Genomic DNA, 13,035 nt, shown 5'->3' on the forward strand with positions numbered 1-13,035 from the left:
CTAACACTATTTATTCCACTTCAGTTGTAGGCCTTGTTTTGTTTTGGGTTTTTTTGCCTTGTTTTACTGACTAAACACGGCTCTGTAAAAGTCTCTTCTATAACAATGAGCCTGAGCAAAAAATAATTACTCTGTCGTCTGATAAATAGATGTAGGAGGAAAATGATGTTGATATGTGTACTCTTGGGTTTCTTGGATAGATGCTTATGTTGCTCTGAAAAAGAAATAAATATTAGAAGATTATAAAATTCAGAATGTTTTCTCTGAGAGGTTAAAGGGGAAAATTATATTAAATTGGGCAGCCATTCGTGTGTGTTATATCTGGGAGGTTTTTAAAGCTCTTGTAAGTCTGTTCAGCATCTGTAAAAGACCAGCTAGAAGAACTGAAAGGTGCAGCATCAGATTTGTCCTTTTATATCAGCAGATTCACTACGCAGGCTCTGTGCTGTGCAGGTGTGTCAGTAAAAACAGGATCTCTGTCAGTGGCTAAAAGCAATGAGTGTTTTACAAGTTGTCTAAGTACCATTGTAATCCAGCTTTCTCTCCTTCCTTCTCCAGCCTTGGCATTTCACTAGCTTCAGAACCATGTTTTACTTGGTAGCAAAACACAAATATGAATAGCGAGAGTCCTGCTACTTCACAAAACTATATAGCCTCCATCTTGCAGAGGGACAGTTTAGCCTTCTCTGCCTTCGAGGGAATTGACAGCTCCTCCCAATTTAGTGTTGCCTGAAAACTTGTTCAGTATATCATTTAGTCCTGCATTCAAGTTGTTTATGAATATGTTAAAGAGAACTGGCCCTAAAATGGAGCCCTGTGGAATGCCACTTGTGACTGGTCAGCAGCCTCGTGTAACCCCATTTAGTACAAGCTAGTGTGTGATGTGTTTATCCAGCTGTGTGCTGGACATTTTATCCAGAAGGATACTGTGAGAAAGAGTATGAAAAGCTTTATTGAAATTCCAAAAAATTGCATCAACTGGTTTCCTCTGATCAACTAGGTGTTTTCAATAACTCCCTGTCCCGGTTTAGGGCAAATTTGGGAGAAAACCTCCAAAAGGGGACCCTCCAGAAAGCAAACTCAGGTATCCCCTCCCTCCACCTTGTTCAGGAATAAATTTCCTTGTAGAGAAGTGGGAAAAAACTGTTTATTTAACAGGCCAAGCACTCCCCAGCACACAAAATGAACAATACCGGATGACAAAACTCATTCACTGCTCTGAAAAGATGACAAATTCAGAAAGTCTCTCTGGTGGGTGGTCACTCTGTTATCAGTCCCTCCGGTGCTAGGAAAGGCTGCAGAGTAGGTCCTGGCAGGCTACAAAGTGTGAGCTCTTAGTGTTTCCGTGGGTACTGGTCTGGAGCAGGTTTGAATGGTTCCAAGAAAAGGGAAAGAAAAACAGTCCAGGGAAAGCTCAGATTGCCTCAGCTAGCTAAACTAACTAACTAACTAACTAAAAAGCAAAAAGAGCACGGTTGTAAATTTGCTGGTTTCTCTGGGGCCAGGTCTGATCTGGCTAGCTATGGATCCTTGGCCCATTGCAGCCTTTACAAAGACAGAGTAAAAGACTGGAGGCGCTCTTCTCCTCTTGGGACTAACAATCCCACACCTTTATTGTAGAATTACTCCAGGGGATCCTAGATGGGAAGGAGGTGGTGTCCCAGGAGAAAAAGAGAGGGAATGCCTCATGGCAGGAGACTTTTAAACCTGGGGGAATGGGGGGCAGAGGAAGAGGACCACAGCCAATGGGATACAAGTGAGGTGGGGGCGAGGGGAGGAATAAACCTGGGACAAACCACTACCACCGGGGCTCGGGGAGGGGGGGGGGAAAGACCGTGTGATCAGTGCAGATTATCAAACACCCCGTGCAAAAACAACAACTAAATAAACTATTTAGTGCAATACAGCACGCGGTGTTCTGCCCTGTCCATGCCCAGACAACAACAGTGTTCCAGTAGACTCCTCAGTGAGTCTAGCGCTTGATAACAAAACTCTGGGCTTCTTCTTCTTCTCCCCGCCTTCGCTCTCAGCCAGTCTTGAAAGCACAGAATATAATATCCAGCATAAATAGAACACACGATTGGGGATACAAGCATCATAACATCACCCTAGGACACTCCCAGAATATTCTTCATAACATTTCAGGCACTGAAGTGGGACTGACCCTCAACAAACCACGAATAGCTATGATTAAACTAGATACCAGATTTTTCTTGCTGATCTAGTTTATTCCATGTGATTTAGAGAAGTTATGCTCAAGGTAGCTAGCTCCCTGAGCTTTGTATTAAAAATGCATCTATAAGGGCACATATAATGCATGCATTCAAATAAAATCAGAAAATCAGCACCTCTGCAATTGTTCCTTGGGAATAAAACTTAGACTGATCATTCCATTTATTATCATACTGACTATTATCAGTTAATATATTCTTGCTGCTTTAAATGATCATGTAATTTTACAGGAAATAGAGAAAAGGAGAAGAATTGAAGAAGCATACAAAAATGCTGTGACAGAACTGAAGAAAAAGTCCCACTTCGGAGGGCCAGACTATGAGGTACAAATTCTGCTTTTGAAATCTTAAAAAATGCTAAGGTTTTTGAAGATTAGTTTGTTTCTCAACTGAGTGTGTATGTAAATCAAGGTCTTTGTGCAATGCGTTCATGCCACTTTTTCTGCCTTGGAAACTGAAACTAAATGAAGAATCAAAATCCTTCAGTGTTTTGAGAATAGAAGTCTGTCTTCACCTCAGGTTTCCTATTCTACTTTTGTCTAAAGCATTTTGTTTACATCTATTTTTGCTGATTTTTTAATCATTTTTCTTGCACATTTTATACTGTTCATTTGAAAGTTGTGTACTCTTACATTTTAATTAGCCATATGTCTAGCTATGTAATGCAAATATGAAAGTCCTGACTGCAGAGGCAGTCCTAGAATGAGAAGTTTAGTTTGAATTTATTTTTAACTTGTCACTGCCACTTGAAATGTGTTGATAAATTAAATTATTTTAGGCTCTGCTTCATCTGTTAAATGGCATATGTTATCAACTTCCTCCTCAGTTTGGTTATTTAATTAAAGTCTGAGTCTCTTAAACTGCCTTCTGAACAATAATGTAAAGTAATGCACCCATAAAGCAGTTTGCATAATTTTTAAGAACTTAATTCTTTTATTTACGTTAATTAAGCAGGTTTCTACTTACAAATCATAGCCTGAGAAATAGCATTAATATGTTGAGATATTTAAAAGGTATTTGAGCTTCTGTTCTCTGTTGTGGCTGAGGCACTGTAAAAGAAAAGAATGGATAGGAAGCTGGACTTTGTCTACCTGGTTATGAACTCAACTGCTTCTCCCAGATATCCCTGATGTAAAGTAGATTTTTGAAATTTGCTGGACTAGTTTGTTTTACAGTACAATAAAAGCAGTAAACCTAGTTTTCCTAAATTACCATTTTACTTAGTAGACACAAGTTTTTAATAATTGAATCAACTCTACCTGCTGTTTATTGTTAAACTGTTCTTTCCAAGAATTCTCAATAGTGATCCACAGGATTTTGTCTTGTTGTACTTTGAGCACATATCTGAAATCCACCCTAAGGCAGTGGAATACTTGGAAGCAGTCTAAATACACAATTATGTTAATATATTTACTTACGTACAGTAAATATTTTGAAGAGAAGATATTTGTTAATTAAAGCCTAAATCTCATATCAAAGCATATTGACACTGTTACTCAGTCTTTGGTTTCCTGGGGTTTTTGCTTGTTTATTTAAGTATCCCTAAATGGTACTTAAAGGAAATAACTTCCTTTAACAAGTAGAGTTTTCAGATGAATTCCAATATATGAATATTGGTGAAAATATTTATACGCATAATACATTAATAGCTATTTCTAATATTGAACTTAAGTGGAGCTCTCATGTCTCCAAAATCTTGAACTAGGTTTTTTTCTTATGCTCTAGGAGGGTCCTAATAGTCTGATTAATGAAGAAGAATTCTTTGATGCTGTTGAAGCTGCTCTTGATAGACAGGATAAAATGGAAGAACAGGTATTGATAGTGGAAAAATGTGTTAATGATGGGCACTTCATGGAAGACTTCTGTGACTTAATCAGTCCTGGGGCGCATCTCCTGAAACTCTAGATATTTTAGATTGACACTTATAAGTGGGATTCACTTTACAATATTTACAATTAAATATCATTGTTTAACACTAATTTTGAGAAAGTGATTTGACAGCTTGCATAGAAAGGGATAGTATAAGTGTTAAGCTAATTGATTGTCTCTGGTTTCTAACTCCTAAATAAATGTATTAGTCTGGTATAAAACTTATCTTTATATATAACTGATGCCCTGGGTAAATAAGAATATCTAATGATGCAGCTATTTTTCAAAACCTAATTATTGCTCTGAAGTTTCTTTTGACTGTAGCAGTATGTGAAATAGGAAAGACATAGTTCTATTGGTGTTTGGTCTTGTTTAAAAATTGTGTAAGCTCTGGCTATTTCTCTAACACATTTCTTGAATACTCTTCAGTGGCAAGGATCAAAAAGGGATGTGTGTGAGGAAATATATGGAATATGAGAAAATATAGTAGTTTATAAAATGAGAGGGAATAATAAAGTGATGCCTCCTTTGTCTTAAAATGTTTTTGGCTTATGAATATAGTGAATACAATGACTTGGTTAAGAATTATAAGACTGCCTAGTGGATATATAGTACCCAACAGAGTTTATCTATGTTGGGGTCTCTTAGGAGAAGGTAAAAGTTTTGAGTTTCTGTAGTACTACTACATGGATGCAACATCTGTGATGATGCCAATTGATTTTGCTTAACCTGGAAATATACCTTGAAGTATAGATAAATGGGTGATTCAATATCCAGGCCCATTTGCTTCCTGAGAACTCCTGCAGGATCACAACTTCATGTCTGTCATGGACAGCATTAGTTGTAGCCACTATAAGGTTTGAAGGTACCTCACCCTTTCATAGTCCATCCATTAACAGCTGACTACCAATAATGAAAGTTATTTTGTTGCAGTCCCAAAGTGAAAAGGTCAGATTATACTGGCCAATATCCTTACCTCCCGGAGATGCATATTCTGCTGTGGGGACTCATAGATTTGTCCAAAAGGTAAGATATTTCTTGTGATCACCTCTGTATAATTGGCTGACTTGTATTTGTAGATACTATTTTATATGGATAGGTAAGATTTTTTTAGATGTTTCTAGAATAACTTTCAGTGGTTTACTCATTTTTAATTGAAGTAGCTGGAATTGGAAAAGGACTGTTTTCTGTCTTGGCTAACAAAATCCTGATTTCAGTATCTATTCAGAATACTCTTGATTTGTATCAAGCTTGTCAGTTAGAGATTATAAAGAAAAAAACAACAACTTGCTAACCTTGGTGCGATTAAGATACTTTCACCAAAATTAATTTAATTGGTAGAAAAAAAAATACAGTCTCTTGCATTAGGATCAATTGACTTTTTTTAGAGTTACTTGAAACACTATGCCTTTTTTAGGGCTATACTGGGAGCATAATACATCATAGGTGTTTGAAATCAGTATTTGCCACTGTGCTTGCTTCCTCTGGTGCTTTTGTTTTCATTTTCTTCATTATCTTGTGCTTGCAAGTTGGTACTGAATGCTCTGTTGTGCCTTTGTTCTGATTACTTGGTTTTTTCTTTGTCTGTCTCTGGTAGCTCTATAGTCGCTCTTCCTCCATGTCTTCCATTGATCTAGTCAGTGCCTTTGATGTTCACAGATTCAGCACCCAGGTACTGTATTAATATGTAGAGTGGGGGTTGTGTATCTTTGCTGCATTTCATCCTCTTCTCTAGAACCTGGGTTTGTTGTTACGTAAATCACTGTTTACTCTAAACTAGTATGTTGAGACAAAAAAATGTATCAATTTCTATACTAAATGATTGGTTTTTTACATTCTGCTTGCATGCATATCACTTGTGCAGAGGCCCAAATCTTGTGAACTGTTGGACTAATTTCATTAGCTTTAATAAAAATACCTACAACTTGAAAATTTTGCATTTCTGATTATAATAAAAGCAATAAAATAACACCTGGTTTGTGTGGGCTGGAGATGGTCTTTGCTTCAAATTGAATAGTTTTTCTTGTTTTTAAATCAAAGGTTTAATTTTGTCTTTAAAATTTGTCACTTATAATAACATTAAGACATCAAATTTTAAGGTTCTCTATTATAATTTTTTACCTCTACAAGTAGTTTTATAACCAAAAGGTCATAAAGTATGTTGTTAAAAAAATGAGATTGCAGATATGAGAACTTTTACTGAAGAGTTCCAATATACTCAATTACGCTTCAGAAAATGTCTGACATCCTGAATAAGTAAGTGAATTTAGTTTTGGTGTCATATTCCAGTAATGTACAAAATTACTCTAGGTGCTTGCTCTGAAGAGCATAGTTTAAAGTTGAATTAGATAAATGAATTCATGTGTTTGGTCTTTCAAAAAAAAGCATTCAAACAGTATTCATGCCATTACTTTCCTTCTGCTGTGGTCCATATGATTGTGAATATGGGGCTTCCTTCTGGGGTCTGATGGGTTTGGGTTTGTTTGCTTGTTTTAAAATTTTTAACTAATGCTGTGTAAGGCTGCAATAAAAGGACTTTACAGTGGTTCATATACTCTGGGTTAGACACACAGGAGAAATACTGACCAGATATTCTCAAGCGGTCAAAACAAGACAAAAGTTTACTAACAAACTCTAGAAAAATCAGAGAGCTTTGGTAAAAGGTTTACTACAACATCCAGTCAACATAAAACACTTCTCACAGCATTAATTTGGTCCATTCAACTTAGCAAACTTTAAATCCATGCGATGTTAAATTGCTCAAAATGTTCCAAGGAGGAATCAGATGAAGAAGAATCAGATGAAGAAGAAAGACAGAAAGAAAAGATATAGAAAAGCATGCATATAGCTACCAACTTCTGGGTTCCAGCAGTGTTCAGAGGGAAACTCCAAGAGGAAGATAGGGTCAAGACATGTACTAGCTTCATGCTCAGCCTTAAATACCCCTTGACCTTCATAGCCCCTCCCCCCAGGTGGGACTTCCAGTCACTCAGAAGCTGGGTTAGGCAAGAGTGGAGCTCTGCCTCCAGTGTTCCATGATTGGCACCCCTGCAGGGCTGGGATACTGGCTCTGAGGGTGGGGAGTGGGGGGTAGTTCACTCTCTCCCCAGGGCAAGGCCCAACCTGCCCCTCCCACACACACACACACACACACACATGCATCCCAAAATGTCTCAAGACATCCATCTTTCCAGTCTCTGACACACTGCAAACAGCCTGCTTTTTCAAATAGATGGAATGGATTTTTTTTTCTGAGTAACAGAGCCTGGAATCATACTACCTGCATACCTTGCCACCAGCTTCGTGAGCAGAACCCTAATATTTAAGGATTGGCTTATTGGACTGAAATCCCAACACTTGCCATGATTTATTGCAGTCAGTTAATTTCTGGAATTTGAATTTTTTACAAGGGAAAAAGTACACAGGTCATATTGCACAACACCGATAGGCTGATCTACTGGTACTCCAGTCACATTAATAATTCAAGTTTGGTTTTGTAGGGGAGGAGGGAGGAAATCAAGTAATAGAAAGCAAGTTTGATTCTAAAGATAGAATTAATTTTCTATCAGGCTGCATTGCCAGTTCAATGTAAGGGAAAGAGTCATTAAAATATGTGAACCTTCTCATTTTCACCTCTTAGGTCTGTGATAATATTTGTGGGTCTATATGGTGAACCTGAGTATCAGACCACTCGTGTGGCTGAAAACCTAACCACTTAAATCTGAGATTGACCAGGTCCTTATCACAATAATGCAAATCAACATTAAAGATCAAGGTCAAATGGACTGGATTATGGGGTGAAGGTGTTGCTCTTTCTAGCAGCTGCAGGGATTATACTGTGTAGAAGCTACTACCCAGTGTCTTAGGATGTGGTTTCAAGTTAACTGACTTCAGAAATAATGATCCTGCTAACTTGAAAGAAACCTACTCCCCTCTGCCCCATTCTTCCCCCATATCTTCCCTAGAACAAACTTGCCAGTTCATTAAGTTGCTTCACCTGCTCTGGTGCTTCATTGCTAGTGAACAAGCAGATGAAAGACAACTGAGAGCATGAAGAGAAAAGCAGCACACCTTTTGGTGACAGCCTGCTGTAGACCTTATTATTAGAAAATTTTCCTCTGTCCCCAGGCTGAGGATTTGGCTTTTGGAAAGGCAAGATAAATCTTGATTCTGAATAAATGGGGTCTGTTTCTAGACTTCATTTATATGAAGGGAATCTTAGTAACAGGTCAAGTAGAAACTTGCAGCTTCGCTTTTAAGATGAAGATGTATAAACATATTCTGACAGGAGCTGGTTCTTCAATGTGCCTTCAGAAAGGCATTGATTTGCCTCTGCCAGTTGAGTGAGAGGTTGTGGGCTTTAAATGCTGCAAATGTGCTGCAAATAATTTTCTCCTTTTAAAGGACTATCATATTTTAAAATAGATTGAGCTCTTCTGAGGGCCTTTTAAATGAAGATCTGCCCATTTAATGTTAAGACCAAGGCTGCATGGGATAGAAGTATTTTTGCAGATCATTCCTGTAGTCTGCCAGGAACCCAGAGGTAATAGTGTGGCCTCCCCACTGGGAAAGAAGCTGTGAATATTGACTTGGTGCCTAATGTGGTACCTGAAATAGGTTCAGGCTGACAGCAACCTGCAGGTAGATCACAGTTTTGACAGATAGTATGCACAAGGCAGTTGAAGGCACTGCAATTACTTGGTCAAATAGAAGTAATTGCTTGTTCGTGAAAAACAACATTCTCTTTCCTCTGAAAGCTGCAATGATAATGCCTCTCCTTTCCCAAACCTAAGGGGAAGCTGTCTGAAAGATGTATTAGCAGGAATGAAACTTTACTGGGAGAAGAGAGGGAGAGAAACAAACTAAAGATGCCTTTGAAGTTTTCAGAGGAAGTCAGGAGGCTAAATACTGAGCAATTCCAAAAGCCTTAAAGTATTTAGATTGTACTTAGGCACATTGTATGATTCTTGGGGTTGTCCTGTGCAAAGCCAGGGGTTGGACTCTGTGGATCCTTGTGGGTCCCTTCCAACTCAGGTATTCTCTGATTCTCTGATACTCCTGTAAATGCTTCACTCTCTTCTTTCTTTGCTATTCTCCTCCTCCCACTGCATTTGGCATAAAGCAAAAAGCAGCAAAATACAAAACAATCACATACAAGCTGGCTTTGTCCCTAATAGATTAGGAGCCAGGGGAGGAGATAGGGACCCTGAATATGTTGTAGGTAAAGTTGCAGGAGCATAGGGAGGATTCCTTTCTGAAAGAAGTGTGACCTAGAGCTAGAAAATTGAATACTTAAATAGCTCACATTCTTACCTGGCTTGGCTTGTACTGTCATTGTTTCCCTGGAAAAAAAAAATTAGAAGAATATTTGGTAGGAAACTTGTTAGTAAGTGGCAGGAAAAGATAGCCTGTCCAAAAGCAGAAACACGAATCTTGTGGATGTTTATACTTCATTTTAACTAAAAAAAACTTAAAGAAAACAAAGAAAACCCCCAAAACTGGACTGATAATTTGGTTTCTGTAGAGAATTCGATAGTTAAAATAAGATAAAGGAGCATTTCTGTTGAAAGGATTTTATTTTTATGTTGTATTTTTAAGGATTTTGAAATTATTCAATTACTTTTTTCCTTCAAGTTGTACAAAAACCACCCATAGGTTCAGGCTGTTAATCTTGTGATTATACAGTTCTTAGACTAATCTGTATGTTCGTCAATTGACTAACCTTTGCTCTCTAAAAAAGAAATTTCTACTGATTCAGGAAAATAGTCTCAATTACATGGACTTATTTGAGGTGATGACTTTTAATAGTCACCTACCTCTTAGGCAAAAAAAATTACTAAAATCTTTTCAGCACTTGTATACATTACACAGCAATGGATAATTTCGCTTTTTGTATCTGTTTTTATTTGGGGGAGAATAGGATTTGGAAATGGAGGGACAGATACGAAAGAAACATAACAAGACCATAGATTTAACATAAATATTCATTTCCTGTCCCACCCCCTATTTTCATGCTCATTATTTGGAACAAAAAAAATGTATTCACATAGCTTGATAAAAATGTATAAAATATTTGAACTTTAAGAAAAACATGCAACTGTCTAGCTAAGTATTCTTAAATGAGTATTTTAAAATAGTGGACCTCTGCATCATCACAATTTTTTTGAATGTAAGCATTTCTGTTCTGTTTTTCTAGTTGGCAAATGTGCAAAGATGCCAAAGAAACAGAATAGGCATGATTTTCTCATGACTGTTTCCCTCACTGCTGTTTCAATATAACTTTTGATATGTATTTACTTTTTAGAGCTTGTTTGTCTGTCTCCCCTTCCCCCTCCCTCCCCTTCATCTTTTTAAATGCTCTTCAATGAATATTGTCTTTCAAGTCCTACAATGCACTGTAATTATATTTGGAGGTACCGGAAGTATTTTCCTACATGCTGAATTAAAACTGTCTCAGGTAGGAATAGTAAGTTTTGACAGTTTAAAGGCACAAAGGTAGGATAGGAAAGAACCCATAAAGAATGAAATTGGAAGTGGAATCAAAATTTTGGCTTTTGTTTCTGAAGGCCACAAGTACCTGCTTGATCTTAACCTGTAATAGGAGGCTCTATTGTCCAAGTTCAGCTCCTGCACAGTATTGACTTATGGCTTCCAATACTATACAGTCGCCTGCACAAGAAGATGAAAGGAATTACTTAAAAATGTGTAATTTTTCCTCTAAAGGTGGAAGAGATGGTACAAAACCATATGACATATTCCTTGCAAGATGTAGGAGGAGATGCCAATTGGCAGCTAGTGGTAGAAGAAGGAGAAATGAAGGTAAGCATTTGTTGTTTTGCTTAATTGATATTAGATTATATGCTGTGAAGATAGATATTTTTATTCTCTTTGAATACTATTACTGAGCAAGTTATGCTGTTAAAACTCCTCTCTGAGAACAGCATTGTTTAAGTTAGGACTGGAGACTATACGAGCTGCAGCTTCTAATATATTCAGCAAAATCTTATGCAGCTATTGCAATAGCTTTTTCTTTACAGATTCCTGTGGTGGTTTGACAGGAAATATGTTTTCTGGGATGCTGTGGTCAGGCCAATGGGTGCTCAGATTTTAATATTGGCACCTAATGTGGCCATTGGGACATTGGATACGCCTCTGAGAACGCAGGGTTAAAAGTAGGGCTCTCCCCCTGGGAGGCTCTCTTGGGTTCTGGCGGGGAAACAGGTCAGACCTCTCCCCTGCCCAGCTGCTGGGCGGGGGAGGGGAAGCCATGCGGCCGGGTGAGGTAGGCCTGGGCCCTGAGGATGGAAGGGTGGAGGAGCACCAAGAGATATACGGCAGTCATCCCCCCCAGGAGAGAGAGAGAGAGCCGGTGCCTGTGCCACCTTGAAATTTGATAGCAAGTGGCTGAGAAGAAGAAGGGGGGGGGGGGTGCGGCGAGCAGGGCAGCCATGGGAGTTCTGGACAGGCAGAGACTGAGATTTTTAACCCTTTGCTTGGATGATGGAAACCTTACAAATGCTGATCCTCCTGGAGCTGAATGAGAAGAGAGATAGAGATGAGATAAGAGGAAATGGGTTACGAGAGAAGAATCTTAGGTGGGAGGAGGTGATGGAGTGGCCTTTGGCTGGACTTTTCTTGTATAACCATGGACAGAACCATTTTTTTCCTGTGACACAGAGACTGCATTTAGGGAGAGGCAATGACTTGGAGCCAAGGGAGTGCAGTGATGTTATGGGAGTGCATGAACAGAGACAATGGGTGAGGAGGGTGGTTAGTGCCCTCGATCTTCAGTGGAGGAGAAGATCTCTGTTCTTGAGACCCCTTGGCCCCAGGGTGTGAATTTGGGGGGGAGAGGTGTCCTGAAAGTGAGAGACTGTGCTTTTTTTTTTTAACTGGACAAAGCACCCTTAAAAGGAAAACCCTAGAAGCAGCTCTGGTCCATGCGCAGTGGTGAGAGCATTGGGCATGGAAGGAAGATGTCACAATGGCAAATGATCTCCGGGCGGTGCCACATGTGACAGGAAACACAAGAGGTCTCAACTGTGTTTCCTGGGGAAGCCTATGGCACAAGAGGGACTCCTCACTCCTTGATTAACTGAGAATTATCTAAAGGGTGGCGATGGACTGAGAGTTAGTGATCTGAGGGATGGATGTATTGGAAATTTGGTGGGGAGGAGGAGATGTATTCGTGAAGTTTTCATTTTTCCTTGTGTGTTTCTTTTTTTCCCTTTTCCTTGTAGTTTAGTTAATAATTTTTATTTTTTTTTTAATTTCTAAGTGGGAGCCTGCTTTGCTTATTGCTGGTCACATCTCACAGCAGAAACCAGGGAGAGGGTATTCTCATGGGGGCACTGGCATTGTGCCAGTGTCAAACCATGACTGACAATTCCTTTCTCATTTTCTTCTACTTAAAACTTCCTGTCAACATGGTGTGCTGTATTGATTTGGCACAGCCTGGGTTTTGCTGGCAGGGGAGGGCTACAGAAGTGGCTTCTGTGAGAAGCTTCTAGAAGCTTCCATCATGTCTGACAGAGCCAATCTCTGATGGCTCTGAAGGTACACATACTGCTGGCCCAATTAGAGAGGTTGGTAACACCTCTGTGATGACATATTTAAGAAGAAAATCAAAACAGTGCATAGTTTTTTCCAGGGGTGGCAAGGCACTGCTGCCAGGGCCATCCTGGTGCATCACACGGCGATGCGTTGCTGCCGCCACCATCTCAGTGTGGCCCGCGGCGAGCCTTGCCTGCCTGGCTCCCCTTAGCCAGCCGTACCGCGGGCAGAAGGGCGGGGGCAGCAGTGGTGGCTTCTCCTTTCTGACACCCTGCATGAAGAGACGAGTTAAATAGCGCCAGCGCCGCGGCAGCTGCCACTGCCCACTAGGTGGCAGTGGGGCCACCTGGTGGCAGTGGAAACATGGCGAACAACTCCCCGA

The 13,035-nt window shown here is 39.5% G+C and overlaps 1 protein-coding gene across 1 annotated transcript in view; it reads left to right on the forward strand.

Annotated features, from left to right (window-relative positions):
- The window catches only part of LOC143696587 (ceramide transfer protein-like), a 167,196-nt gene that overhangs the window by 142,894 nt on the left and 11,267 nt on the right, over nt 1–13,035 (forward strand). The window contains exons 8-12 of the mRNA XM_077193165.1: nt 2,463–2,555; nt 3,957–4,043; nt 5,034–5,126; nt 5,698–5,772; nt 10,824–10,919. Of these exons, the coding sequence (XP_077049280.1) occupies nt 2,463–2,555; nt 3,957–4,043; nt 5,034–5,126; nt 5,698–5,772; nt 10,824–10,919 (444 nt within the window). The remainder of the gene's footprint in view (nt 1–2,462; nt 2,556–3,956; nt 4,044–5,033; nt 5,127–5,697; nt 5,773–10,823; nt 10,920–13,035) is intronic.

The sequence above is a fragment of the Agelaius phoeniceus genome, chromosome W, assembly GCF_051311805.1.
Source record: "Agelaius phoeniceus isolate bAgePho1 chromosome W, bAgePho1.hap1, whole genome shotgun sequence".
NCBI classification, from domain to species: domain Eukaryota; kingdom Metazoa; phylum Chordata; class Aves; order Passeriformes; family Icteridae; genus Agelaius; species Agelaius phoeniceus.